The sequence below is a fragment of the Oryx dammah genome, unplaced genomic scaffold, assembly GCF_014754425.2.
Source record: "Oryx dammah isolate SB20612 unplaced genomic scaffold, SCBI_Odam_1.1 HiC_scaffold_25, whole genome shotgun sequence".
NCBI lineage: Eukaryota > Metazoa > Chordata > Mammalia > Artiodactyla > Bovidae > Oryx > Oryx dammah.
In genome coordinates, this window is record NW_024070209.1 from 97,686,909 (window position 1) to 97,712,342 (window position 25,434).

At 54.0% G+C, this 25,434-nt stretch overlaps 1 protein-coding gene across 15 annotated transcripts in view; it reads left to right on the forward strand.

The window, feature by feature from the left end:
* Positions 1–25,107, forward strand: part of DNM1 (dynamin 1) — a 43,496-nt gene extending 18,389 nt beyond the window's left edge. The window contains exons 10-23 of one of the 15 annotated variants that reach the window (XR_005718460.1): positions 285–423; positions 7,522–7,608; positions 9,554–9,624; positions 9,819–9,870; positions 10,076–10,087; positions 12,404–12,517; positions 16,467–16,576; positions 17,484–17,595; positions 18,057–18,068; positions 18,448–18,618; positions 19,901–20,116; positions 20,524–20,739; positions 22,871–22,907; positions 23,849–25,107. Coding sequence is in view for 9 of the 15 variants with exons in the window: in XM_040225236.1 (XP_040081170.1) it covers positions 285–423; positions 7,522–7,608; positions 9,554–9,624; positions 9,819–9,870; positions 10,076–10,087; positions 12,404–12,517; positions 16,467–16,576; positions 17,484–17,595; positions 18,057–18,068; positions 18,448–18,618; positions 19,901–20,142; positions 20,524–20,739; positions 23,846–23,918 (1,411 nt within the window). In the remaining 6 variants the exon portion in view is untranslated. Of the gene's footprint in view, positions 1–284; positions 424–2,015; positions 2,155–7,521; positions 7,609–9,553; positions 9,625–9,818; positions 9,871–10,075; positions 10,088–12,403; positions 12,518–16,466; positions 16,577–17,483; positions 17,596–18,056; positions 18,069–18,447; positions 18,619–19,900; positions 20,143–20,523; positions 20,740–22,870; positions 22,908–23,845 lie in introns of all 15 variants that reach the window. The other 14 variants (XR_005718462.1, XR_005718459.1, XM_040225242.1 and 11 more) reach the window with 14 other exon arrangements.
* Positions 25,108–25,434: the final 327 nt, after the last annotated feature.

The window sequence follows — 25,434 nt, forward strand, 5'->3', positions numbered from 1 at the left end:
CATTTCTAGCCACAGAACCTTTTTTAGGAACAGAATCTGAAGACAAAGCAGGACATACACACCAACTATAAGCAAACCTTGTCTTATCCTGAAAAGCATCAATTGAAAGAACTTCATTAGAGTCCCTCCTGCCCATTTTACAGATGGGAACACTGAAGCCCAGAGAGGAGTAGTGGGAGGACCCCGAGGGCAGAGCTCAGGGGGTCGGGATGGGGCCGTGGCCTGGTACTCCTGGCAGGAGCTGGCCTGTGACACTGTGCCCTTCTCCTGCTCCGGGCATTCAGAACCGGGCTCTTTACCCCAGACATGGCCTTTGAGACCATTGTGAAAAAGCAGGTGAAGAAGATCCGAGAACCTTGTCTCAAGTGTGTGGACATGGTTATCTCGGAGCTAATCAGCACCGTTAGACAGTGCACCAAGAAGGTAACTGGCGCCCGGCCAGCCCCTCCCACCTCTGCTCCGCTCTGCTCTGCTGCCAGGCGCTCCTTCCCCACCCCACCCCACTGCCCCCTAGTAGCATGTACAGACCTCAGCGGGGTGGGGGAGGCAGGCCACCGCAGTCCAGGAGAGTGGGACTCTCTGAGGGGGCCTCAACCAGCCCCGGCCCCCAGGCTGGGGGGACCAAGGGATTAGACATTGGAAAGACAGGTATGGTAGTGGTTATTTGCTCCAAAAGCCCACCAAGAGCTCTCCCAGCTCAGAGAGAAGGGACTCAGTCCCCTTCCTGTTCCCAGGGGTGGGGTCATCTTTGGGGTCTCCGGGGAGGGGTCTCAGGGAAGTCTTGGTCCTGGAGACAGAAGAGGTACAGGACCTTCTTGAGTGCCACCCTAGGGGCCTGGACGGCCAGAGGGATCCAGAGGACCCAGGTCAAGCAGGTACCCCAACTCCCCACCGTCCTTCATCTTCCCCATCTCACCCCCACCCTCACTCAGGACCCTCACTCAGGACCCTCCCTATCCCTTCCATCCACATCCAGCCTTCCAGGGACAGAATCCTCCTCCATCTGCCTCACAGAACCACTCAAGGAGGGCAGAGCAGGGCAGGGAAGATGGTACCCATTTCACAGCAGGAAAACTGAGGCTCGGGAGATCAAGTGACTTGCCCAAGGTCATGTGAGCTCGGAGGTGGCAGAGCTGTAACTCCGAGCCAAGGCTTTGGACTCCACCCCCCAGCCTCCCTTCCTCTCCCCTCCCCACAGCTGTCCTGGCCCCTCTCTATCACCATCTTCACTCTTTTCTGTCTTTCCTCTTCTCTCTCTGTCTTTCCAAACTGAGCTCCTCCAGACTCCATTAGAGGAAAGGCACAGGATGCCCCTTGAGGAGAAAGGGAAGAGCCGGAGTAGAGCAGGAAATAGAGAATGGAGACCAGGCAGCTACACAACTCTGGGAGGCATCCTCTGCCCCATAGTCTATGTAAATGGCGCCCCCTGGAGTTGTGCAGTGCACCGCCTGGGCAGCGGGCTGCCACGACCTTGGCAAATAGGGAATGGTGCTGGGCTTTGGAGGTGGGACGAAGCAAATACAAGAGGTTTTGGGAAACCTAGCATTGAACAGAACGGAGGTGAGTGGAGTCCGGGCCTGGGTCAGCTCCTCAGCAGGACCCTGGGCTGTGACAAAGACGCCGCTGGAACAGAGAGAGGGGGCAGGCTTTAGGGTAGCTGAAGAGTCGCGGAGCCAAGCCCTGGGAAAGGATATGAACTCAGTAAGGGCCCTTGGATGGGGCCGGGGCTTGGTCCCTCAGACCCCTCCCATACCCTCAGAGCCCTGTGGGGGGCGGTGCTTGGCAACACCCGGGAGGTGCCAGTCTGGGTGGTAACAGGAGGGCCAGGCCCAACGCTCACATTGTCTTCTCTCCTCTCTCTCTTTCTCTGTGTCGGTGTCTCTCTCTCTCTTCCCTCGTGCCCCTGCCATCCTCCACCCCGCACCCTGGCTCTGCTTGGCCTTCACTCCCCTCCTCCTCCTCTCCCACCCACCCCTGGCTGCACCCCGTCCTGTTCCCCCTCCTCCTGGGTGCAGGACGGGCCTCTTCACACCTGACCTCGCTTTTGAAGCCACAGTGAAAAAGCAGGTGCAGAAGCTTAAAGAGCCCAGTATCAAGTGTGTGGATATGGTAGTCAGTGAGCTCACGGCCACCATCAGAAAGTGTAGCGAAAAGGTATGATGGCCGCCTGGGAGGGGCTGGGTCCTGGCCATGGCTTCCTCACGGCCAGGGCCTCCTGTGGTGGGCCGCAACCAGCTGCTGAGCAAGCCTGGCAACCTCTCAGCCACTCAGGTGGACCCAGGCCAGCCCAGGTGGCTCCTGGCTCTGAGGTCCGGTGCCAGCTTCTAACCCTGGGTCTACAGTCCTCATAATTCCTTCAAGTCCCCACCTCTGCCTAGCAGACTGCTCTCACCCAAGCACCGTCCGTGGCCCCTTGGACAGCAATGATGATGAGCTGGATGCTGTTTATTGAGCACCTACTGTGTGCTAAGCACTAGGCTAAGTGCCTGCGCTTGTTATCTGACTTCATCCTTCGAACAGTCCTAAGCAGTAGATAGTCTTATCCCCATTTTACAGATGACAAAACCGAGTCTCAGGAAAGAACAGCAGAATGGGATTCAGATTTATGGACACCAGGGGAAGAGGTCTTGGATCAGGGCCTCCTGGGCCAGGGAAGCCATCCCAGTCCCTCAACACTAATTTCCCTAAAAGCATATTGGATTACTCCCTTGATTGCAATCCATACACGTTTGCCAGGGTCAGCCTCTTTTGAGTAGTCTCTGACCTTTCAGATGCCTTTTTCCTATTTGCCTACTTCGGGGCATTTGGGGGATTTTTCACCAGATCATCTAAAGCAGTCCTTCCCAGAGGCCTGCATGAGTCCAGCCTTGCTTGTGTTTGAGAAAGCTCCTATGCTGGGAGGTGGGGGAGTTTCTGCTTTAACTTCACGTCTCAAGTAAGGTATCACGGTTTTTGTGGCTCATACACAATCAGACCTGTGCACCCCTTTCACAATCCTGTCTCACTTTTTCTCACTTTTGTGCCGGATGGGAATGGATTAAGCAAATTAGTGTCCAGTGCCTGATCCAGGTGGAATCAAATCTGAGCTGGATTCTCTATTGTGGAGTATATATCATGACATCTAAATCATGGTCCCACAACATCATGACTACTAAGCAATATGATCTTAACTTTTGTTAAACTAAAAAATACTGAGTTTTTTTTTTTTTTGCTGCACCATGCATGTGAGATCTTAGTTCCCCAAACAAGGATCAAACTGAAGCCCCCTGCTGTGGAGGCATGGAGTCTTAACCATTAGACCATCAGGGAAGTCCCGTGCATTTATTTTAAGCTGCCTCAAATCTCTTTACAAAAGAAGACAGTATATATCTAATTTTTTTTCAATTTTGGTTTTTCCTAGTGAAAGTGATACATTCTCAAATAGAGAAAATTTGGAAAGCCCCTAAGAATTAAAAGGAGGCAACAACCCCCCCTTTCAAGAGAACCACACTGAGACTTTCATACATTTTCTGTAAATACTCTCCTCTTTTATTTATTTAGGTTTAACTAGTTTATTCATTTTTTCAACTTTTTAACTTTATATTGGAGTATAGCCAATTAACAGTGTTCCAATAGTTTCAGGTACACAGCACAGCAACTCAGCTGTACATATATAAACTACATATATAACCTCCCCTCTCATCCAGGCTGCCACAAACATGCTCCTTAAAAAAAAAAAAAATGGAATTAGCAGTATTGATTTCATTCTGATCATACATGACTGCTACCAAAATATCCAAACTGCACAGAGAATGCAAAAGTCCCTATAACCCCACAACCCTAGAGATAACTGCTAGCACCACTCCTTCCTTAACTAATTACAAATATTCACCAGTTTTAACCAAAGAGAGATTACACTGACCACTCTGATCCATGGACTCTTCTTTTTTGCTGAATAGTATGAACTGAAATCCTTGCAGTAGCTACTTAAGGACTATGCCCTTGAGCAACTGTACTGTATTCCACTGTAGAAATATGACATGATTTACATATTCAATATCCTATTGACGGACACTTAGATTGTTTCAATTTTTTGTTTTTCATTTTACAAACAGTTCCGCAGTGAATAGCTTTATAAATGTATTTGCATATTTATCCTGTTGTTTCTTTAGAGCAAATTTTTAGTATAGAACTGGCTAGTCAATGGATGTAAGCATTCACACTTTTGGTAACTTCTGGAAGATTTGCCCTCCAAAAGGTTTTAACCAAGTTATTCTTCCAAACTATTTTTTCTATACATAGATTTATGTACATTATTAGGTATTCACATTGTGAATATATCCGTGTCCTGCTTTTTCTCCCCACATTTTGGTGGGTGTTATTACAAAGTCAATGTGAGCATTTTTAATAATTGCATAATATTCTATTGAATAGATTTATTCTGTCATGGTTTATTTAACCATTTTCCTATTGATGAACGCTGAAATTGTTGCCTGTTTTTCAATAGTATAAATACCCTGGCAATGAATATCTTTGTGTATAAATAATTTTAATTTTCTTTCTCTAGGATTATTTCCTTAGGACAGAATTCCTTGAAGACTGATTACTAGATATAAAAATTGTGAAACACTGCTGAATTGCATTCCAAAAAAGCAGTAATTAGGGTAAATGGTAATATGTTGGAAACAACCCAGATGTCCGTCAAGAGGATATTGATTATAGTATTATACAATGAAAGACTAGTTGTTAAATGAGCAAGGGCTATTTATTTCCATTCATATGTCCTTCCACAATGTACTGTGGGGGGAAAAGCAGGTTTCAGAAAATAATCTATAGAATTTAGGGGGAAAGTAATATATATAAATGATAAATATACAAAAAGTAAAATATAATATAATAACCTACATAAATTATAAAGTTCTAAAGGCATAGTTATTAATCATTTTGAGAAGGTAAAGAATATAGGAATTTTTCTGTTTCTGCTTCACAAACTTCAGTCATATTCAGATTTCTTATAGTGAGTTGGTAAGTTTTTGTAAGCAGACAACTGATCAACAAAGACTTTAGAGAGGAAAGCTTATAAATTATTTATTTTTAAAAATGCCCTTTGATTGATTTAATGCATAGTAGTTTTTTGGTTTACATAGCGAAATTCACCCATCTTCGTCTTTTTTTTTTTTCCTCCCTAAGTCTTCCAAATTTAGCAACCCCCTTCTGCTAATTATTCCTAGCCCTGCTGGGCTTAGAGTTTTCATCTCTGGATGAAATCTGGAGTTTACTGTCCAGCACAGGGTGTGCTGCTCAATCCTCTCAACAATGCCAAGAGGGAAGGTGCTATTATTACCCCATTTCACACATGGAAAAACTGAGGCTTGGAGGGGTCCAATCACTTTTCCAAGGACAGTCAGCAGGACAGGGGGGTGGCTTTGAACCCAGAGCCATGTGGCTCCACGACCTGCGTTCCTGAGTCCTAAACAGTGGGCTCCAGGCTGACTGCCCCACTTAGCCAAGAACTGAGAGAGAAAAGATCCATTTTAAAAACTGGCTGAAAGTCCTGGAAATGCTCAGAGGCAGCCAGAATGGAAAAAGATACTCAAAGGGAACAGAACTGCTCAAAGGGGCTGAGGCTGCCCTGTCACTTGTGATACGTGGAAAACTTGACAACTGTGGCGTCCAGGAGGTTAGTGGGAGAACTGGTCATGCTCTTTGGCAGATTGCTCCCTCCTCCTCCCTCCCTGCCCCTACCCCAACCCTACCCTGGGAGGAAGCACTTGGGACCATCTCAGAGGAGGCTTTTCTGGTAGCCGTGACTCAGTCTTAGAAAGGAATGACAGCGCATCCTTGAGCTTTGTGGGGCAGCAGGGTCCACGGGACCCCTCCAGCCAGCATTTGTTTTTAAGCCCCTGGTCTCAGGCTGCCTCTCTCCCAGGTCCCCTAAGCTTGGCCACATGAGCCACACCCTTGGCAGAGTCATGGGATGATTGGGGGGAATGTGGCATCTCTCAAGGCTGCTTCTCCTGGGCTGACATCCAGGATGCTGCTTTCTTCCCCACCCTCCTGCCTCTCCTGAAGACCTCACCCCATCTCCTTGGCCTCCTTTTTGCCCTCAGAATCCCTATTTGTGACCCAGGCACACTAACCTTCAACTCTCTTCCCACATAGGGGGATCCGCCTGAGAGACCTGAGCCAGGCATAGGAAGAGGGACAAGGTGTGGGTCTAGTTTTGCCCGGCCTGAGCCCCGCCCGGCAGAGGAGCAGGTCCCTGGGAGTAGACTCCCGTCCTCAGCAGTGCAGCGAGTCCCCCTTTCTGAGGAGTTTCTGATTCATGAGCCACAGGGCAAAGGAGCCCATGTCTGCTCACCCTGGCAAGGAGGGCAGAGATATCCATCCTTCATTCATTCACTCATTCCTTCAACATTGCCCTCTTTGAGCACCGTGGTGTGCCCAGCCTCTGCCTTCAGGGCAATTACAGTCCAGTTCGGTGAGGGAAGAGGGTGTGTGTTGCAAGGGGTGGGGGAGGGGACATAGAGGTTATCATGGCGGACTTTCTGGAAGAGGTGACATTCAACAGAATCTTTAAGGGGGAGTCCATCTGGGTTTTGTCCAGAGCCTGGCTGAGTTGGGGACAGAGTTCATAGGCCAAGGATTTGAAACAACTTCCCCTTTGGCCTCAGTTGATTAAAAACTAGGAGTGGGAGAAGGGTGCTGCTAAACTTCTACCCCAAAGGAGTGGGGCAGACACAGGCAGGCTGGCCAGTCAGCTCAGAGCCAGGCAAATGTGCCAGGCCAAGGCATGCAAAGGGAAGCAGAGTCGGGTGGATTCTACCATGAAGGCCTGGGGCCCAATCAGGCCCCCCGCAGGGTACTGCTCATGCTGCTGGCCCCCCCAACTCCGCATGCCGCCCCACCCCCCATGCATGCCTGTGCCTCCTGCATGGCCCTTGTGTGACTGTTGGTTTTCCCCTACCTCCCCTTCCCCAGCTCTTACAAGGAGCATTGCCTGTCCCCAGCCTGACTCAGGAGGCCAGCTGGCACCTTAGGCCCTGCCCTCCCCAGATTCTCCCTGGATAGTAATCTGCAGGCTTTTACCTGCCTGGTTCCCCACCTGAGTGTGCCTGGAAGCCTTTGAGAAGGCAAAGCGTAGCCCTGAGGATGAGTGAACGTTTGGGGAGCCAACTGTGCCCCCAAACAAAGGCCTCAATCGAATAGGTCTGCTTCCAAGATGGCTGCCAGCAAGATGGCTGCCGAGGAGCAGGCTGATTCCCAAGGCACTAGTGCGCATGGGAACTACCAGGCCCCATGAAGTTGCCCAGGTAGGCTAGTAAAGAGGGCTCAGACCCGGGAAGACCCTTGAATTGCCATTTGGATCCCACGACTGAGGGAAAGGGGTGGCCGTGGCTTGGTGCCATCAGCTTCCTGGGCCCCCAAGTCTTGGGCATTCGGTGTGTCCCTCCCACCCCACCCTGGATTCTGGTGGGCTTTGGGTGCCCCCTGCCCATGCCCGCTGTGTACCTGGCTCTCTCCCCTGCCACCCTTTCTCAGCTCCAGCAGTACCCCCGCCTGCGGGAGGAGATGGAGCGCATAGTGACCACCCACATCCGGGAGCGTGAGGGTCGCACCAAGGAGCAGGTGAGCCCACTTGGCACTGCCCGCTCTTCCCTGGCCTTGAACTCCTGCCCCTGGGCTCACCTCCTTCTTCCCAGTTAGACTCTTCTGCCTCAGTCTCTCTTACACTTTCTCTCCCCATATTAACTTTATGCTTCTCTCTTACTCTCTTTTATTGTGAGAAAAAAATACACATAACATAAATTTCACTGTTTTACCCACTTCAAATTGTGTTGGTTCCGTGGTGTTAAGGACATTCAGATTGCAACCATTACCACCATCCATCTCCAGAACTTTTTCATCTTCCTAAAATGAAACTCTGCCTACCTCCACCTTAAACAATCCCTGGCAGACCAGTGGTGTAGACTCTGCGCTCCCAATGCAGGGGGCTCAGGTTTGATTCCCAGTTGGGAAACCAAGATCCTGCATGCTGCATGGCACAGCAAAAAAACAAAAACAAAACACAATGACTCCCATCCCACCCTCTTCCCAGCCCCTGGCAACCACCATTCTCCTTTCTGTTTCTATGAATTTGACAAGTCTCGGTGCCTATATAAATGGAAGGAAGCAACAACTGTCATTGTGTGTCTGGCTTGCTTCACTTAGTGTAATGTTCTCCATCCATGCTGTAGCACGTGTCAGGATAACTCTCCTTTTTAAGGCTGAATCATATTCCATTGTTTGGGTAGACCACATTTTGCTTATCCATTTGAGTGGGGTTCCCCCCCCCCACCTTTGGGCTATTGTGAATAATGCTGCTATGAACATTGGTGCACAAATATATCTTTGAGACCTTGCTTTCAATTCTTTGGAGTGTATTTCCAGAAATGGAATCGCTGGATCATATGGTAATTTTATGTTTAATTTTTTGAGGATCTGCCATAGCGTTTTCTACAGAAGCTGTTCCATTTTACAGTCCTACCATCTGCTTCTCAACTTTATATACTCTGATCATCCCTCTTTGGGCCTCTCACTCTGTTTCTTGTTTCTCTGGGTCACCATACACCCCCTCATAGGCACCCTCCCTTTCTTTTATGTAGTCATCTATCAAATACTCATTCATTCATTCAATAAGAGGCATGTCCACTGAGTGCTCCTCTGGGTTGAGAGGAACAGAAGTAAGCAGGCCCCCTTACAGCTCTCACAGAGCTCACAAGTGAGTCCTTTTTCCTTGTCCATCTCCCTGTCATCCTTCCGTCTGTACCCACTTCTGGCTCCCAGTCCCCAGCCTCATCCTTATACACTCCTTCTCCACAACGGTGCTGTCCTCAGTCACTCTTTTCAGTTTCAGTTTTGGCTGTGCTGGATCTTCGTCGTGGCACGCACGGGCTTCCCTTGTTGAGCATGAGCTTTACGGCGCGTGGGCACAGTAGTTAAGACACACAGGCTTTAGTTGCCCCACAGCATGCGGGATCTTAGTTCCCTGACCAGGGATCAAACCTGCATCCCCTGCATTGGAAGGTAGATTCTTAACCACTAGACCATTGGGGAAGTCCCAAGTATATGCATTTTAATGTTGTCATATATTGCCAAACTGCCCTCCAAGAAGGTGATACACGTTTATACTTCCATCTATGGTATGTCTTCCTACAATTGTGCCCACATTGGTCCCAATATTTATTATTAATTTGAGAGGTCAAAAAGGGTCCCATTTTAACTTACATTTCTTTGTGAACAAGAGGGAGCATATTTTACATATCCTTATTGGTTATCTGCATTTCTTCTATGGATTACCCATTCAGGTTCTTCTGACTATTTTGGTTTGTGTTTCTTGTCTTCCATTTATTGATTTCTAGGAACTCTTTATTTATTATGGATACTGTTATGGATATCTTTGTTTATTATGGTTTATAGATTTATTTCTTATGGATTCTATATATGCTGCAAGTATGCTTCTCCCAGCTGTTCATGCATTTTAAAACTCTATGGTATCTTTTCCATTTGCCTGCTGACCTGTGTATCCTTGAAGGTCATGCTCCTCATCGATATTGAGCTGGCTTACATGAATACCAACCATGAGGACTTCATAGGCTTTGCCAAGTGAGTGCTCCTTGGTCAGAGAAGGTGACAGTTTGTGTGACTCTGTGTGTGTGTGTGTGTGTGTGTGTGTGTGTGTGTGTGTGTGGCCCAGGCCTGCTGGGGGCAAGCCTCTGGGTCTGGTACCCACTGAACAGTAGCAGTGAAGCTGGGCCTCTGGAGAGAGGTTCTGGGACTCTTCCTTCTCTCCTCATTAGTGCTCAGCAGAGAAGCAACCAGATGAACAAGAAGAAGGCTTCAGGGAACCAGGTGAGTGAACTCCAGTGCCCCAGCCGGAGGGATGGAGGGTGCCGGATGGACGCCAAGCTCTGAGAGCCCCCTCCCCCAAGAGGAAGGGCCCCACAGGGGCCAGGGAGCCTGTCAGATGCCAGCCACAAGCCTCCCACTCTGCCTCAGTAACCCTCTCTCCTCTCTCCCGATGCTTCTCGCGGTTGCTATGGTTACCTCTTTGCAGGATGAGATTCTGGTGAGTACCAGGACTGGGGCTCTTGGTTTGTATAGTGAGGGGGAGGAGGGGACCCATTTGTAGTGGGGATGCTCAGGGGTAAAGAGGACACCTTTTGGTTTGAGCTGCTTGCACACAGCAACACATGGGTGTCCACACAGGCACTCAGGCCAGAGGCAAGGCTTAGCCACACACAGAATCCTACCAATCTGTCCTTTGGTGTGCATGAGCTAAGCATCTCCTTCATCCAGAGGGAGACCACATGGGCTGGAGTGGGCCAGAATGTTTGGCAGAGACCTGGCATTGCGTAGGAGCTCTTTAGTATCTGTGAGATGGATGGATGAGAGAGAATGTTTATAAGCTGGCATCCCTACCAGAGAGTTGAGGAAAGAGATGAATGAAATGTCAAGAAACCGGGGCCTCCTCACCTGCTCTGTCCTTCAGATGTCTGCTGAAACATCACTTCTCAGCCCTAGTTTTACCCTGAGCCTTAGAGTCTGAGCTTTTCCAGAGGCCATAGTGTCTGTGATCAGCTAGATGCTTGTGTACTTACTGACATTATATCATTTCCCTCTTGAGCCCTCTAAGGGGAAGGGCTGGGTCTGTCTTGTTCACCAGTAAATCCTTAGCCCCCAGTGCAGAGCCTGGCACCCAGTAGATGCTCATTAAAGGAAGGAGTTCATGAATGCAATATCCCAGGGCAATTCGATTCAGCGGACACTCACTGGGGCCTACACTGTGCTGGCCCCTGGACAGGAGCCAAACTCTAGTCCTGCCCCTTGTAGACTGGGCTTGCAGTCAGGCCCCAGGGGGAACAGGAGGTTCCCGGTGCCCAGGGTCTGGAAAGGGGTTTTGGATGAGCAGGGAGGAGGGCAGAGCTGCGGTGGCCGAGGGAGCACAAAGGCTGGGAGTCAAGGCAGGAGCAGGGCAGAGAGGTCTGCTGGTCAGATGCTGGAGATGGAGGGCCAAGGTACGGTATTCGGACTCAATTCCAAAGACAGTGACAAGATGCCGAGGGGGTCCTCTCCAGACGGGGACAGGGTGGAAGAGGACTCATGAGAGGCGCCTGGCTCTTTGTCCCTGTTAACTGCTAAGGCAGCTATTAGCTGTGATCTGCTGTGTGACTTGAGTTCTCCACAGGCTTCTCAGGGAAGCCAGAGAGGGTACAGGAGGACTGGGGGCAGGGCAGGCTTTGAGAGCCTCAGAAGCAGGCTTGACCCCAGAGGGCTTTCCTGCTAGCCTCAGTCTCCTCTGTCTTCTCTGGGTGCTCAGGGGAGAAGCCAGGGAGGCCAGGGTTTGGGGGAGGGAGTGGAAACAGCTCCCTCATCCCCTCAGTCTGGCCCGCCACCAGGGTCTAGTCAATGGCCCTGCCCTTGGGCCAGAATCCACAGGCCCAGATCTGTGTTGATGGCTCAGGATGGTCCCAGGGCCAGCTGTTTCCTGCTGTGAAAAGAGACCTTTGCCCATGACTCTGGGTTTCCCCGGGGAAGGGGAGTCTAGGCAATTTGTGCTCAGCAACCCCCTACCCCTGCCTCCCACTCTACCACCACCACCCCCCATCTGGGACCTGGAGACAAAAACTCTTAGAATCCCACCGTGGCAGCCCTCGTGTATTCGTGCCACAGATATTTATTGATCACTTACTGTCTGCAGAGCACACTGCCAAGTACTAGGATACACCAGTAGGGAAGAGAGTTCACAGTTTAGCAAGGCAGACTGACATGAACTAATAATCAGACACACACACACAGATTCAAAATCCCGGTCATCATCATAGAAGAAAACTTCAGGGAATGATGAAAGATTATAATATGGGTTCTGATTATCCTGGGAAGCCAGGGAGAGCCTGTCTGAGAATGTGACTTCTGAGCCTATATCCAGAGGATGGAGTTGGATTTGCCAGGCAAACAGGAGGAAGTGTTTTCTAGGCAGAGTCAACATCAGCATGTGCAAAGTCCCTGAGACAAGTCTTTGAATAAGCTGACTCTTAAGCTGAGAAGATATACTTTGGCTCATGTTGCCCAGTCAGCCACCTAAACTCGGCTTGCACACTTTTTAGTGCTGGGAGCTCATCCCCTACCAAGGTCACCAGTTGCCTACTCAGATGGCTCTGACTGTAAGAGGCTCTTTATCCTGAACTGACCTCTGTCTTCCACTCTGTTCACTTGTGGTTCAAACCAGGGCAGATCTGGCCCCTACCATCCCTGACCAGCCAGGCCTCCAAAAGCTGAGGGAGGGGTGGCCTTTTGAGTGTCTCTCTCCGCCTACCCCATCTTCCATGGGGAATCCTGGCCTCTGTCCAGTGACTTCCTGTCCCCCCACCACACCACCTTCCAGGTCATCCGGAAGGGCTGGCTAACCATCAACAACATCGGCATCATGAAGGGAGGCTCCAAGGAGTATTGGTTTGTGCTGACTGCCGAGAATCTGTCCTGGTACAAGGATGACGAGGTAAGTAAAGGGACACTTGTCATCAGGGGATTTGTCTGGTGGCCAGAGTCAGGTTTAGATCCTGCCACAGGCTTGGAGTGGACTGGACCACCAAATAGGAGTATTTGATATCTATTTCATTGATTGATTGACTTATTTTTGGCTGGATCCAGTACTTGGTTGCAGTGCACCGACTTAGTTGCCCCAGGGCATGTGGAATCTTAGTTCCCCGACCAGGGATTAAACCCATGTACCCTGCTTTGGAAGGCGGATTCTTAACCACTGGACCACCAGGGATGTCTCCCAACAGGGGTATTTAAAAATCCCATCAAAGAGCTTTGAGTGAAGGTGGGAAGTAAGGACCATAAGCAGGCAATTCTGGGGGCTCATCCAGGCAGGATGGGGAAGATGGCTTGGCTGGACGGGGGAGCTTGGGGGCTGAGCGCTCTGGAGAGGGTGGGCAGGGGTGCTGAGCGTCCTTCTCTGACCCCACCCACCAGGCCCTCAGCCTTCCTGTTTTCTTGCTCCAGGGCGTGCCTGCTCCTCTGTGGCCCCCACAGGCCCATGACACTCACAGTCCAGCTGCCAGACACAGTGTTAACCCCTGCACCCCAGTCCCCCAGCCCCCGCAGTCCAAGCGAGATGCCCAGTGTGCCTCCAGCCGGAGGGTCCAAGACCAATGGGGCCCACAGAGGTGCCACACCGAGCCTCTCCCTGCCCGCCAGGCATAGACCCCCCTGCCACTTCCCTCCCCTGCTGTTGGTCTCCTTTAAGAACCAGTCTATTTGGCTTCCACATCTGGATTCCAGAGGTGACCAAAGAGAAGAGGGAAGGCTGGGATGGAGTGGGGAGGGGTGGGGGGTGGCTTGTGGTAATGAACTCCAGCTGGCCAAGGGGTGGGGGAGGGGACCCTCTTCCTCCCGAGGGCTCCGTGGAAGGACAGCGGGGAGCAGAGCTTGGGGTGGTAGTCTGCGATTTTGGTCTCCAAGCCCCCCTCGGTGATCCCTGCCCCCCTCTGAGTTGCCTGAGGCAGGGCCCCCCTCCCCACTTTGGGCAGGCCCCCTCTGTCGTCACTGGCAGGGGCGCCAAGCCATCTGGACCTCATTACCCCAACCCTGGCCTCTCCCAGAGCCCGGGGCCCCTTGAAGGGATGGAGTGTGAGGTGGCGGGGCACGCGGGGGGTGGGGGTCGCTTCCTGCTCTGCCGCCCAGGGAGGCTCCCTAGACGTGTGCCGTGGATGGGGGCTGCTGACTGCTGGCCCCCACAACGCCTGCTGCCCCTGTGCTGCAGTGCCTTACACAGGGCCGGGGGACACTGTGAGCTGGGGCTGAGGGCCAACGACTGTCTACACTGTGGGGGAGAAAGAAGCGTATCTGAGAGGCCCCCCCCACCTCGTCCTCGTACGTGTGTACGTGGGAGGGTGTCTTTTGGGAGCTTTGTGTGTACATCTGAGTTGAGTCACGTGTGATGCTGGCGCTGTCTGTGGGGGTGGGAGTGGGGTGGGCAGAGAGTGCTGGGAGGTGGGGGCCTGGTGGACGTGGCATGTGGGTGTTTGACAGGAAAGCATCTGGGTTATAAGCATCAGGGCATGTTTGGTATATGAGGGTCTGTGTGTGCAGACCACGTGTGCCCGTGCTCAGTGTGTAAGTGCTGGTGTGTCTGTGTGGCGAGTGGGCTCCAGGAGCAAGGACGTGCGTGTGGCATGTTTGAGAATATGTATTGTATGTATGGGGGATGTAAGGATGGGAGAGGACCAGAGTTCCATTGTGAGTGGGTGTGAGTGTGTGTCTGTGTGAGCTTGTGTGTGTGTGTGCACTTGTGTGTGCGTGGGACATTGGATGTGCGATTTAAAACTTGAATGCAGGAATGTATGTTTCTGAGCTGGTGTTGGTGCTGAGGTGAGGGTGCCTGTGTGTGTTGGATGTGAGTGGATTTTTTTTTTTTTTGCACTAAAACCCCTGGGGTCACAGAGGTGGTCTGGACTGGGGGGAGGCTGATCTGTCCCCCTTCTCCACCCAGCCACCAGCTATCTGCTCTTCAGGACTTGGATGGCCCTCTGGTCAGACAGACGGTCGCACACAGCCCAGCCCTCACTGACCCCCCATCTTCTCAGTCTCCCTCCGCCACTCATCAGCACCCCCACCCCATCCCACAGCAGCGTGGCGCCCCCCACCCCCACCTCCCTCGGTGCCTCCTCCCAGCCTCCACCCTGTGCCCCCCAAACCCCCTGTCCCTGCTCCAGGCTCCAGTTGTGGGATGGCGGGCGGGGGTCGGTCCAGGTCTCCAGTGGCGGCGCCGAGGGTCTAACCCAGCCCAGCCTAACCAATGTGCAGACTACTGTACAATTTGGGAGTCCTGAACAGATAGTCTAAACACTGGGTAGACGGAGTGGAGGGGGTCCCACGATCCATCCAGGCAGCAGTGTCTGTCCGTCGGGTGTGAGTTCGGCCCCGTGTCCCGGAGATGCAAGGCCCCTCAGCCCAGCCCAACCGGTCCGGGGTCCCCTCTCTGCTCCAGCTCCCCTTCTGCCTCCTTTGACGTGGCAGGGGCGAGCGGGAGCTGTGGCTGGGAAGGAGGGGCCTGGGGAGGGGGCCGGCCTGCGGGAAGGAGGAGGCTGCTCCTCACTGGATCCAACCCCAGGGCGGGTGGCGGCAGGGCCTCCCTCGAATGTTTCCAGATGTTCCCTGGCGGTGTGTGCGACTTCCTCCTCTCCTCCCCCAGCCGCCCTCCAGGGCTCCCGGCCACCCGCCTGGCATAAAGAGGGCTTTATGTGGCTGGACGCGTCAGGCGGGTGGGTGGTGGGTTGGGGGCAGGCAGAGGGAGGTGGGTAGGATGACACCAGGACGACAGGGAGCAGGGTCCTCCTAAATCCAGCGCCCCTACCCCACCCTGCCGCCCAAGACCCTGGGCGAGGCCCAGAGTCCTCCAAACCCACACCGACACCCCGCCCCACCCCGGGGCCTGGGCCCAGTGGAGTCGGGTGGGCTAATGGGGTACAGGCAGCAGACACCCTTCCCCTCCTCCCAGAGCCCCATCCCCGGGTACCTCCTCTGCAGACTCCGGAGCTCCTCCCCTCGGTCTGTAGGACAGAGCAGCCTACAGACACATGTGCGCATAGGCCTGGCACCCGCATGCCACCCACAGATAAGCATAGCTCCTCCCAGACCATACAGATAAACCAGGTTCAGTCCGTTATGTAAACTATATGTACATGTCCCAGAGGCACATTTGTTCAAACACATAGATATTTATAAGTGCTGTGCATACCTAAAAAGCTGCGCACGCATACAAACATGCTCACCCACACGGTCGGACTGGCACTTCCTCAGGCACCCTCATTCACACAGAAGGACACACGGGCACAGGGACGATGGTGAGAGGGCACGTGCTCTGGCGGGCATGGATGTGCACAAACGCAACGCAGCACATTGCACACACTCACCACCTCCAGGCTTGTGCTGTGTGTCTGTCTGATTGCTAACACATGGGCGGCTGTGGGGGGGTTGCTGAGCCAGCCCTTTGAAGACACCAGGCTCTGGTGGCTACCCCCCCTTTCCCTGTCTCTCCAGTCAGGAAATGAAGTCAGAGGCTTATCCAGCACAGGCCCCATTGGCCAGGCCGAGGACGAGAGAGGCCGAGTGTGGGGGTCCCTGGCTGGGGCTGGCCTGGCTTGTATCCAGCGCTTCTTGGGGCGGGATGTGGAAGCCAAGCTCAGCCTCACCACCCTGGGCTCTTGAGCTCTGGCACGAATGCGGAGGTGGTGGGAAGGGCTTGAGCCAAGGTGTCCAGCAGGCCCAGGGCTCTGGGGCCAGGCTCTCACCAGATAGCGCCTGCACAGTTCTAGGGGGCTGGTGGTCCTTAGTCCCGGGTGCCCACCCCAACCCCTTGCCCCTGCACAGAGCATCTTTACGGAGTGAAGTGGGGGCAGAGAACAGCGTCAACCTCACCACCACTCCCTGCTCTCCCTCAGGAGAAAGAGAAGAAGTACATGCTGTCCGTGGATAACCTGAAGTTGCGGGACGTGGAGAAGGGCTTCATGTCCAGCAAGCACATCTTTGCCCTCTTCAACACGGAGCAGAGGTGCCCGCCTGCCCCCATGGGGCCCACAGATCCAGAAGGGAGAGGCACCTGCCCTGAGCCCCCCAGCAAGTCATTCATTTGACAAACATTTATTGAGTTTCTCCTCTGTGCTAAACTCATGTCAAGATTTCCTTCCTGGCCTGTGTCCCCCACCCCCATTTCCTTTCTCCTGCCCACCTGACCTCCGTCCCTTTCCCCTTCTGTTTCTCCTTCCCTCCTTCCTCCCCTTCTACAAGCACTTGTTTAGTAACTGCCCTGGGTAAGATACTGTCAGTACCAGGCCTCTCACCTCCCAACCCAGGGCTGACTCTAGAGGCCTTTCTCCCACTCAGAGATCCGGATTCAATACAGCTGCCAAGAGGAGAAAGCCAGGGAGGGGGGCAATGGGGCTTGAGATCTAAACCAAGGACTGCACTGTCACGGGTGCCCCTTTGATGAGGCCTCAGTCCCTTTCTAATAGAGTATTTTACTGCTCATTTCACTGAATTCTCACAATGACCCTAAAAGGAAGGACTTGTTACTATTTTTAACTTTTTATTAATTTATTTGGCTGTGCTGGGCCTTAGTTGCAACACACAATATCTTCGATCTTGTGGCATGCAAGTTCTCTAGTTGCAGCATGTGGGATCTAGTTTCCTGACCAGGGATTGAACTCGGGCCCCTTGTATTGGGAGCATGGAGTCTTAACCACTGGACCACCAGGGAAGTCCCAGGAATTGTTATTATTAACCCATCTTCCAGATGAGAACACAGAGGCTGGGAGAGAGGAAGGGACTTGCCACAGCTGGGAAATAAGAAAGCCAGGACTGGCCCTGCAGGCATGATGACCCCTGTCCATGCGTGCCCTTAACTACCAAGGTGAAGGGGCTTTGCCCTGTCTTCCCTCACCACCGGCCCCACCTTGCAGGAATGTCTACAAGGATTATAGGCAGCTGGAGCTGGCCTGCGAGACACAGGAGGAGGTGGATAGCTGGAAGGCCTCCTTTCTAAGGGCTGGCGTGTACCCTGAGCGTGTTGGGGTGAGTGGCAAGGGAGGTAAGGGAGGGGCAAGCTGCTTAAAATAAGGGGTCCTGCAGGGGAGCCACCCTCAGTGATGCCAAGTCGTGCCATATTTTTGAGGTACTGGGCTCAGAAATAGCAGGGATCCTCCCTCTACCTGCCCCGAGGTGGGATCAGTTAAGCCTTCCTCCCATCCTTCTCCAATGCCATTTTACATGACCCTTTCTCTGCTGCAGATGGCGTTTCCTGTATCCCTTTCATATGATGGTGGTGTCTTGTGACTGCCCTCACTTTTCTCCCCTCTTTCACTGTGACAAAGTCGAGAGTTGCCTTCGAGTTGGGGTGCAGTGCCCAGATTGCTTACTCAGTCTCTCCTCTTTCCTCTCTATGTGTGTCTGCTTCGGCTATGCTCACTGGTGGTGGCGGCGGTGGTGGCAATGCTGATGTGGTGACCTCTGCGGCTTTGGTGTGGGCCTCCCAGGACAAAGAGAAAGTGAGTGTGCCCCTCCCTCACCCTCTGCCAGGCATCTCTAGCCTGGGGCCAGATCTGGCCAGGTCTTTAGAATCCGGAAGGGACCTTGGAGATGTCCTTTTCCTAATTTACGGACTGGAAAAGTAAGGCAAATTCTAGGTACTAGAGTCAGAGCCAAGACAAGGCTGAATGAGGGCCTGGGGTCCTGAGAGGCACTAGGGTGGGCACTCGTGCCCAGAGACCCAGAGCTATGGGGGAGCTGGTGTCTTTGTATATAGGCCAGCTGCATCTCTCTGTGCTCCAGCTTCTAGCCATCCTTGAAGGGGCTGGGACCCTGGGGATGCCTCGTACCTGGCTTTGAGGGCCTAGCCACCCTGATGCCCTTTGTTCTTAATGGCAGGCCAGTGAGACGGAGGAGAACGGCTCGGACAGCTTCATGCACTCCATGGACCCACAGCTGGAGCGGCAGGTGGAGACCATCCGGAACTTGGTGGATTCATACATGGCCATCGTCAACAAGACTGTCCGGGACCTCATGCCCAAGACGATCATGCATCTCATGATCAACAATGTGGGTTCACCACCTTGTTGGGGGGCAGTAGGACCAGGGAAGTGGGTGGCCGGCTTGGCCTCGGGTAGACACAGGCCAGCCACGTGGGACTGAATCTGGGGCGGGAGGCAGGGGTCCATGCCAGAGCTGTCCGATAGAAACGTTGTGTGAGCTTCACATATTATTCTATAGATTCACACAACCAAATTGTTCCAGACATGCTTAAATTTTTCCAGAAAGGGCTCAGAATCTGCATCTTTTGAGAACTCCCAGACCATGTTTTGAAATACATACCCCCCAGAACTACTTCCACCTGTAGCTTAATGAAAAAGCATAGCCCTAGGGGAATTAGAACTGTGTTGAAATCTTGGGTTTGCCACAAATTCTCTGTGTGATTCTAAGCAAACAGCTACCCTCTCTGAGCCTATGGTTCCTTATTTGTAAAATATGGATGATAATAGAATTGAGAATTAAATGATTATAAAGTGCATAACAACACAGTTCCCAGCATGTGATAGGTGCTCAACGTATATTTAAATAACAAATAAATGAGACACAAGCCAATGGCATAAAAAACCTCCACAAATATTCCAGAGCCTGGACCAGGAAACATTGAGGGATTTTTAGGAACATTAACCCACCTCCTAAACACAGAGACTTGTATTTCACCCAGTCCTGGCACACATTCACATCTGGTACTCAAGGGCTCAGAACATTTTAAACTGTCATTTTCCTTATTTCGGTCCAGTGGAACATACAAATCTTTGGAAAGGGTGTAACTACCCATTTTGGGCTTCCCAGGTGGCATTAGTGGTAAAGAACCTGCCTGCCAATGTAGGAGACGTAAGAGATGCAGGTTTGATCCCCCTGGAGGAGGGCATGGCAATCCACTCCAGTATTCTTGCCGGGAGAATCCCATGGACAGAAGAACCTGGTGGGCTACAGTCCATGGGGTCGCCAAAAGTCAGACACGACTGAAGCAACTTAGTACTCATTCGCCTCATTTTACAGATGTGGAAACTGAGGCTGAATAAAGCTGAGTAATCAGTCCTGATGTGTGATATTAATAGCCCTTGGGTGTCGGTCCTAGATCTATGACCTGAACAGTTCACTTTTCTTCTCTGGATCATCTGAGAAAAAGGGCAAGTGGGGGAGGGGGGGGAGCAAGGGAGATCTCTAAGTTTAGGCAGTGGCAGAGCCCCATACCTGAGCTCCCATTCCTAGAAGGGCCGGGGAGGGGAGGGCAAATTTGGTTGGTACAGGCCTAGGGGTCCAATCCTCTCCTCTCTTTGCCCACTCGCAGACCAAGGAATTCATCTTCTCGGAGCTGCTGGCCAACCTGTATTCGTGCGGGGACCAGAACACACTGATGGAGGAGTCGGCCGAGCAGGCACAGCGGCGTGACGAGATGCTGCGCATGTACCACGCGCTGAAAGAGGCGCTGAGCATCATCGGCGACATCAACACGACCACTGTCAGCACGCCCATGCCCCCGCCTGTGGACGACTCCTGGCTGCAGGTGCAGAGCGTACCGACCGGACGCAGGTACCAGGGCCGGCTCCCACGGCCCCAAAGCCCCCCAGCCCGGGGCCCGCGGGAGGAGGGCCGGGACCGGGCAGTGGCGCGCCCGCGTCACCGGGGCGGCTCCCACCTGGAGCGAGGGGCGGAGCTTAGAGAGGGCGGGGCTTGTCGCGGGGCGGGGCTTGCCGTGGAGCGCTGGCTGCCGGGCGGGGTGGAGCAGGGAAGTTGGAGCCTTCCGGGGAGAGGCGGGGGGGCGGGCTTAAACACCCGAGAGAACCCAGGGCCGAGAGGGGCGGGGGCTTGCGCGCATGGGCGTGGCCGGCACCAGGCTGGGGGCGGGGCCTCGGTGTGGGGCGGAGCAGCTCATCTTTCCCCTGCTTGTCCTTCTGTTTCTGTCGCCCGCAGGTCACCCACGTCCAGCCCCACGCCTCAGCGCCGAGCCCCTGCCGTGCCCCCAGCCCGGCCCGGGTCGCGGGGCCCTGCTCCTGGGCCTCCGCCTGCTGGGTCCGCCCTGGGGGGAGCGCCCCCCGTGCCCTCCAGGCCGGGGGCTTCCCCTGACCCCTTCGGTCCTCCCCCTCAGGTGCCCTCGCGCCCCAACCGCGCCCCGCCCGGGGTCCCCAGGTGAGTAGGGGCTGAAAGCGGTGGCAGAGATCGCCGGGCGGGCGAGGCCGGGAGGGAGGTGGGGCCGGATCCTGGAGCATCGGCCTGGGTCGCCAGAGCCGGGTCTCTCCGTCCAAGTCACTCGGACCATGGGTGCCAGAGCCACCGGGGGTGTGGCCGAGGGCTGGCGGAGCCTGCCCCCAGGGAGCGCTGAGTCCCGCAGGTGGTCGTTTCTGGGAAGGGGACAGTGGGGCTCATCCCACCTGCCCTCTTCTTTCCAGCACTTGCATGGCGCTTCCCTCCTTTTTCACTCTCTCTCTCCCCCATACTGCATCCCTTCTTTCCTTTCTAGCAGCTCTCCTTCAATCTCCATTCCATCCTCTACTGCTGTCTCCCAGCCCCTAGGGAGCCTACCTTCAGGTCTGAGGATCTGAACCCAAATCCTTTCTGGATGGGTAGATTTTGTTCACTTACACTCAGGGCTACCCTGATGCCCCCACTTCCCCAGTCCTGAACCTTTGTCCTCGAGGTTGTCCGGCCTCTGTCCCACAGGAAAAGAAGCCAGGTTGTGACTGTGTGACCAGCACGGTGTGTGATATGTATGTGTGGGCGTGCACACAGGTGTGAGAGTGTAAGAATGGCACCCAGGCATGTGGTAGGGCATGGAGCAGCTGGGAAAGGGATCTGGGAACCATGGGAGAGCCTGATCGTTTTTTCCCTTCCCTTGCCTCTGGCCCCACCCAGCCTGGACCAAGGTGGTGGGTGTTAGAGCAGGAGTGGGTAAAGGCTGCCAATTCCCAGAAATTTCCAGGGAAAAGGATTCTGTGTCATCCCTTGCCTTTGCCTTCTTGACCCATGACCTTCTTTCAAGGAAGGTCACTCTGATGTCTGACTCAGTCTGCCCTGTCTCCACTGGCCATGTTCTCTGAGGAAGGACCCATCAGACCAATAGCATCCATTTATGTTTCCAGATGGCTGGAGGGGAGGGCCATGGGTCTAACATCCATGGATCTAAAATGAAGCAGAGATGGGGCTTGCTCTGTGATGACCTGATGGCCAAGGTGGAGGGGTTAAAGCAGGCAGCATGGTGGTGTTTAGGGACACTGGACTGGAGTAGGCCTTTAAGCAAGTTGCTTTCCTTTCTAGGGCCTCAGTTTCCCTTCTACGAAATGATATTTAACATTCTGCCTTCCCAGGGTTGGAGTCGGGATCAGGGGAGACAGTGACTATAGATAGAGATACCACATTAACTGGAAAAGTGGTCATAGAAACTCTCTGTCAACTTCCAACCTGAGTTCAGATCTCTAAGGGTATTTGAGATGCCCAGGCCTGTGCTGAGGTGTGACATGAAAGCTGTAATATTTGGTACCTGCTACAGCTCTGGTCTGACTGACACATGGGAAGTCATGGCCTCAGGGAGAGAGCAGTCTGGGGAGCTTCAAGGCAGCTTGACTTCTGTGAGCTCCCAGGGCTGGTTGAGATAAGGTTCAGGTGGTGAGGAGCTGGGAGGGCTTTGGGGTAAGGAGCAGCAGGTAGGCAAAGGTTTAGTGTGGAATGCATTAAGAGCTGCTGGCCAGAGCAGAGTGCAGATAGAATGAGGAAGAATCAAAAAAGATTGCCCTGGGTGGGGTGGAGCAGGTTGGAGAAACTTCGAAGTCCGCTGAAGAGGTTGTCTTATTGGGACTCAATGCCATGGGCAGTAGGGAGCCACATAAGGCTCTTCGGTTGGAGATGTGAGAGCTGGACCCTAAGAAAGCAAGGCCTGTCCCCTCTGGAGCAATGCAGGTGGCCCTCTGAGCACGCCAGGCACGAGTGTGCAGGGAGCTGGTGCAAACTGCCTCCTGTGTGCAGGAGGCAAGCTTCTGTGTTGTGACTGCAGCCCCGCGTGTGCTTCAGTGTGCCCAGTGGCTGCATGCCCAGATCCGCGCTGCACGTGCCGCCAGCCAGCAAGGTTGCTGGGCCTTGGTGGGGGTGGGGGGGCAGTGTATGCGTGTTGTTTGTGGGCATGTGTGTCAGCGTGTGCATGCGGGGCCGTGGGCCCTCACCGCATGTGTGTGCACGCCCAGGCGTGTGCGTGTGTGTGTCCCCCAGCCCCAGGCCCTGCTCTGTCCGTGCGTGTGAACTGCCATGTTGATTTCGTGCTGTCTTTCAGAATCACTATCAGTGACCCCTGAGGAGCGTCAGCCACGGTAGGTACAGGCCTCTCCGCCTGCTGCATGAACGGTGTGTCTGCCCCCTGCCGCACCAGCTCCGCACCGCAGGGCGCACCTGGGACCTCAGAGGCAGGACCCCCCCCTCCATCTCCCTTCCGCAGCTCCAGACTTACTCTTTCCTCTTTCTGTCCTCGCTGCCAGCTGGCTCTCTCACCTCCCTTCTCAGCGAGCCTCGGGACTCAGTGCCACCGCCCACGAGCTCCTTGGCAAGAGCCTGGGGAGGTCCTGGGTCAGGCTCCGCACCAAGCTGGCAGCCCCCCAGGGTGCCCTCTGGAGCCGTCAGAAAGAGCTCAGAGCTCATGGTTCACGGTGTCAGGAGCAGGGAGCTTGGCGAGGGTGGTGTGTAGGGCTGGACTCAGGCGGCAGAGAGGCCTTGCAACCTCACCCTGGGGTGCCACACTCCTTCCCCGACCTGAGTGAGCCCTGCTGCCTGGACAGGCAGCTGGCTCCCAGCCTGGGAGTTCTTCAGACCCAAAGAGCTTCAGGGCAGGGGAGGTCCAAGTCCCACCTCCTCAAGTGTGCCAGCAGCTGAGCAGCAGTTGGGGGTGAAGGCTCTGGTGGTCAAATGCTTTTGGAGGGCCCAGGTGTCCTATCCACACTGTCAGCCCAGAGCACACCTCACAGGCCAGGCAGGTCTCACAGCCCCTTCCCTGGCCTCCGTGGACTCATCATTCTAGCATCTTCCTTGGCCCCAGGTGGAGCACACTAGGTAGCCCGTAGGCTCCCCCCAACCTGGACCTGTTGCTCCTAGGGGTGACCTATCCTTTTCGGCTGAGGGGGTGACAGTGTCTGTGGACTTGGGCGAGTTACCTTCTCCAAGTTCCGCCCCGGCTGGGCCCCCCAAAAAACTCGCCCAGCGAACCCACCTGCCACTCTGCACCTGTGCTGACTCTCACTCTTCTGCTTTTCCCCAGCAGGAAGGGCCCAGCCTCACCTACACGACCTGCGGTCCCCCGACCAGCTGAGGCTCCCCTCTTAGACTTATAAGCCTGTGGCCACTGGCATCCGGCCGCCTGCCCTCCCTGGCTCCCCAGGGTCCCTTTGGGGGACTCACGGGCTTTCTGCCCACCCAGAGGGGCCTCTAGTGCTCCCTCCAGCCATGCTGTTAGCTTTAGCCTCCTGGTTCGGTGTTCTTTTTTCTCCTGTCTTCCTCCATCAGGCCTGTGGGCTGTTGCGTGGGTCTCAGGGTCCCACACCCTCTGAGGCTAGGGATGGCCCCAGGCCAGTGGGTTGAAAAACATGGAGAGGAAGCCAGAGAAGAGGCATGTCAGAGGGGGCTGAGCACGTGTCTGGAGCTGTGGGTGCACTGCCTGGTGGTGTGTGAGAGAACAGTGTGAGTGGTGGGGTTGGGGCTGCCCCCAGCTTTACCCCAAGTCCCCGTGAAGCTCTGGCCCCTGCCCATCTCCAGTTTCTTCCCTTCCACCTTCCCTTTTCATCTCTCTCCTCTCTTCCAGAACCCTTGCCCATGCCCTCGTCTCCCCCCGCTGCCTCCGGGCTTGGCTGCCTTTGCCTTACCAGCTCTCTCCTGCTTTTCTCTCTCCCATTCTCTCTTTGCTTTCTCTCCAACTGCCAGCCGATCGGGTCAGGCAAGTCCATCCCGTCCTGAGAGCCCCAGGCCCCCCTTCGACCTCTAGCCAGATCCCTCCTATTCCTCGGAGACCTCCCTTTCCAAGCCTGCCCGGACAGCTGTTCTGTGACTTGATGGTGGCTTCCCAGCCCCAGAGCCTCCCCTCCACCTGTGACTTAGTCTGTTGTAGTGGTGAGCTGACACATCCAGGCGTGACGTTGGTGAAATTTTGTGCCCCTCTGTGGTCTTGCTCCTGCCCTGTTCTATAAATATCTATAAATACTCATATATATATATATACACAAACATATCTATGGCCAAGCCTCGGCTCTGGTGTCAGGAATCAATCGCCATGCTGTCCTTGAGGAGTCTTGCAGCCCAACTACAAGGGAACACCTGTCACCCTGACATCCCCCTCCAAAGCGTGCCACCTCCAATGAGCCCCAGTGTCATGCCCAGCCTGTGGACAGCCAGCCCCCTCTGCCATCCTCCCGTCCCAACCCCCTCCTCAAGTGTGGGGGTACTGTGCTGGCAGCTGTGTGGTTCTGACTGCTACCAGTCTTGCTGTCTCTCAGCTGAGAATAAAACCCATTTCTGGACAATGGGGAACAGCGTGTCCTCTGAAGCCTTGTGTTCACTGTGGCGCTTGGGGGGAGGTAAAGGTTTAAACATTGGGGTGAGAGATGGGGGCGCCCAGCTATTGATACGATGCTTTAAGATGTTGTGGGGCAGGGAAAGCCCCATCCTTTCCGAAGCCTACTGGGAAAGCACCTGGAGTCAGCTGATCCTGCGAACCCTGAGCTAGCCACCAGGGGGCCCAGGGGGAGAGGCACGGGCCAGCCAGGCACTGTGGAGGACAGGGTGATGGAATGGACACTTGAGCTGGAAGTCAGCACTTGGTGCTGCGGCACTCTGCTTTCCCTCCCTGAGATCAGA